We start from the raw sequence: 3,791 nt of genomic DNA on the forward strand, positions 1-3,791 counted from the left end.
AGAATTTCGTCCACACTGCGGTGGTCACAGTGTCTCAGAGCTCCGACGTGGAAGCCATTCTCAGGAGCATCATCAATCAAATCAAGCCCAAGGCCAGCAATCGCCAGGAGGAGGGCGGTTCAACCAAGAGTGCCATGGCCACTATTAAAGGCGTAATGGTCAAGTACTGCAGCGCTGGCACCTCGGAGGGAAAGCATGATGGCACCAAGAAACAACTCATGAACGAGCTCAAGCAGCTCATCGAGAAAAAAAGGTACGTACTCCCTTCGTCCCAAAATATTGCAACTGTTCCAAGTACTCCCTTCGTCCTAAAATATAGTGTCAAAAAAAATTAGGATGGAGGGAGTACATATTATTATTTATTGACAACATGATGACAGTTCACCGACTGGAATTCCTAAACTTTATCATGTGAATATTTGCTTTATAAACAGTGATTCCAGATTTGCTAAAATTCTAGTTATTTTGACGTCCTTCCCTCTACCTTTTGTGTACTGTACACACGCCTGCAGAGTGCGTACACTTATATTTGCCCCAGAAACTTGCAATTGTAATTATGCACCACATATTTGTTTGAACTAGTCTCAAATTATTTTGTTTTGATTTGCACAAGAAAAAGAAGTTGTGATTAGTTCTGGTGTCTCGCCTTTTGCTCCACTTTCAACTTCTGTTCCTGCAGGTACTTGTTGTTAATTGATGACGTATGGTCTGCAAGTATGCTGGAAAATATTATAAAAGAACTTCCTGATGATAAAACCAGCAGAATAATAGTTACGACGCGGTTCCATTCTGTGGCTACACCCAAAAGAGACACAGAACTTCGTCGAGTCACTGGTCTTGCTGAAGAAAAATCCAAGAAATTATTTGAGCAGGCCTTCTCTGAGTCCAAAGGAAACAAAGATGTTGCTATTATATGGCCTCAAGATTTTTCTGCACCACCCAACACAGAAGAAGGTAACAAACCTGTGCATATTCATCTTTCTTTTCTTTTTCTTTTTTTGGCTGTTGGGGGTCATTAATTTAGCATGCTGCTATTATAGTCATCGCCCAGGATGTGCCCAGGGAAACTAGGGGCCGAATCCAGCCACATTGGCGACTCAATATTTTGACACACAAAGTGCGCACAAGAATACTGCTGAGAAGAGTACGCCGTCCAACGAAGAAAAAACATGTCCATTCATGTAAGCAAGGCACCCCTGAAACTGAAAGCCAAGGTAGTGAAGATGCCACTGTCCCCAATGAAGTCTGGAAGATGTGTGGGGGGCTGCCATTGGCCATAGTTACCATGGCTGGTCATGTGGCCTGCAACCCGGACAAATCATTGAAGGATTGGTCCGACGTTTGCAGCTCTCTATTCCCGGAGTTAGGACAAGATCATATCAAAAAACTTACGCAGGAGGAAGTGGGTAGGATCATTAGCTATTGCTATGACGACATGCCTGCGGAAATCAAGACTTGCTCGATGTATTTGAGCATATTTCCGAAGGGTGACAGAATCAGCCGGAAGCGTTTGACAAGGCGATGGATAGCCGAGGGCTTTGTCCGCGAGAAGCATGGGCTGAGTATGGAAGAAGTTGCAGAGACGTATTTCAATCATCTCATAAGAAGGAAGATCATCCGGCCAGTGGAGCACAGCAGCAATGGAAAGGTAAAGAAATGCACAGTTCATGACATGGTTCTCGAGCACATTGTAGCAAAGGCAAGCGAAGAGAATTTCATCACCGTAGTTGGTGGTAACTGGCTAATGCAGCCATCTAGCAGCAAGGTCCGTCGGCTGTCCCTCCAAGCCTGTGATTCCAACCGTGCAAAGGATACAGAAAAGATGAACATGTCACATGTTCGATCAGTAACCATGTTTGGAAGTTTGAACAACCAGTTGCATGCCCATTTGTTCAAGCTTGAAATTGTGCAGATCATGGATCTTGAAGGATGCAAGGGTTTTAAACAGCACCATATCATAGAGATTTGCAGAATGGTTCTGCTCAAGTAACTCAGCCTGCGGGGGACTGACACTAAATGCCTTCCAAGTAAGATAAAAAAGCTTAAGAACCTTGAGACTCTCGACATAAGAGAGACAGATATTGTCGAGTTGCCAGCCACCATATGCCAGCTTGAATGGCTGGTTAACATACTTGGTGGCAATAAAACAACACGGAAGGCACTGAAGCTTCCAGAAGAGTTGAACAGTAGAAAGAAAATGAAGGCTTTGCGCATACTGTCGGGGATTGAGATTGATGAGGCATCAGTGGATCTTCATCATTTGACTGAGCTGAGGAAGCTTGCAATCTACAAGCTGAATACCAAGGGGAGCACTGCAAATTTCAAAGATTTAATCTCCTCTATTGAGTACCTCGGTGGCTATTCTCTACAGACCCTTGTAATTGATGACGAGTCATCGGAGTTTATCAAATCACTAGATGACCTGTCATCCCCTCCGAAATTTCTTATTGCCCTTGAGTTATCAGGCAAGATGGCTAAGCTCCCCAATTGCTTGCAACACCTCCATACTCTCAGCAAGTTAACCCTTTCTGTTACAGCTCTCCGGACTGATAACTTAAAGGATCTCAGCAACCTAGAGGCATTGTTTTCTCTCACCTTTTCTTTTAGGGAAAAAGGGCAGGATCGAGAAACACTGGCCATTGTCGCAGAAAATAAGATGTACTCCAAGGGGAAGGTCACAGTTCCAGCAGATGGCTTTAAGAGTCTTAAGCTTATGCGCCTCTTTGTCTCTGGTCTTGTCTTGCCATTATTGAGCTTCTCCAATAAGGCTATGCCAGACCTGGAAAGGCTTGAGCTACGTTACAACATGCTGGAGGGCCTTTATGGGGTAGAAAACCTTGCAAAACTCAAGGAGGTGCATTTTACATCAGACGCCAAAGCTAATGAAGGTACCATGACTAAGGATATAGTAGCAGAGATAAATAATGCACTGAGTATTAATGGGAAAACATCCAAGATAATCGTTCACAACTGACTGATTGAGATGAAACCAACATGTGTTGCTTTCTGTGTGTGTCTAAGTTTGGCATCATTGCATTTTTACTTGTACTCGCTTTTTTTCCTGCTGCTTTAGGATGGCGCATCACCTTCGTGCATCCTATGAGCGTGCCTAATGGCTTATCCATTGTGTTTGTGTGTGTGAAATAAATTTGATAACTATTGGAGAATGTGGGTGTATTATATTGTATTTACCTCTGGACATCTATCAGAAGTTATGTAAGTGACTACCGTTGAGATGTTTCGGGAACAACCATTGTGCAAAGGGTGTGGGCTTTAGTAGCGACCCTACTTTCTTTTTAGAGATAGATAGATATATTTCACTGATCCTCCACTCTGGATGTTGTTTCCTGTCTGCTTCTCCATTGCATCACAGACGAGCATGTGTCCCAGCGGCATTTTATTTTGGCACGGATGTCGACATAGCTCGCTCAGGGGCCGATTAAATGGCTCATGTCGCCATTGTGTCCCAAGGCTCATGCCATTGCGTCCCAAGGCAAGGTTGTGGAGGAAGAGGGTGATTGAGGACAGGCAAGGAGAGGTAAATGGGTCAGCATCACCATCACGTCCCAACATGACGCTCCTAGTAAGAGGATGATAGAGCAGAGAGATGAATTTGGAGGACAGGACGAAAGAGATGATTTATCAATGCCTATGTTCATAGCTTAGCTTCCTCATGGGTAACTCAGATTAACAGAGATGTATTAATACGCATGATTATCTCACCTGATTTGTTCTACAACTCAAATATGGATCTGCAGCCTGATTAAGAGAAATTAGGTAGCCATAAGAGA

General features: G+C 43.8%; 1 protein-coding gene across 2 annotated transcripts; it reads left to right on the forward strand.

Moving 5' to 3' along the window:
• The first annotated feature begins 534 nt into the window (after nt 1–534).
• Nucleotides 535–3,227, forward strand: LOC123186694 (disease resistance protein Pik-2-like). Of its 2 annotated transcripts, none has more exons than XM_044598411.1 (2): nt 535–954; nt 1,041–3,227. In XM_044598411.1, the coding sequence occupies exons 1-2, from the start codon at nt 717–719 to the stop codon at nt 1,988–1,990; spliced, it is 1,188 nt and encodes a 395-aa protein (XP_044454346.1). In that variant the 5' UTR covers nt 535–716; the 3' UTR covers nt 1,991–3,227. Both variants share the same exon structure in this region, with proteins under 2 accessions (XP_044454346.1, XP_044454347.1).
• The last annotated feature ends 564 nt before the right edge of the window (nt 3,228–3,791 follow it).

The sequence above is a fragment of the Triticum aestivum genome, chromosome 2A, assembly GCF_018294505.1.
Source record: "Triticum aestivum cultivar Chinese Spring chromosome 2A, IWGSC CS RefSeq v2.1, whole genome shotgun sequence".
Lineage (NCBI taxonomy): Eukaryota > Viridiplantae > Streptophyta > Magnoliopsida > Poales > Poaceae > Triticum > Triticum aestivum.

Bases quoted from the DNA above. Each gene is read 5' to 3' on its own strand.
- LOC123186694 (XM_044598411.1), top strand. From the start codon at position 717: ATGCTGGAAAATATTATAAAAGAACTTCCTGATGATAAAACCAGCAGA. The intron at 955-1,040 runs GTAACAAACCTG...CTGCTATTATAG, and splicing joins ACCACCCAACACAGAAGAAG to TCATCGCCCAGGATGTGCCC.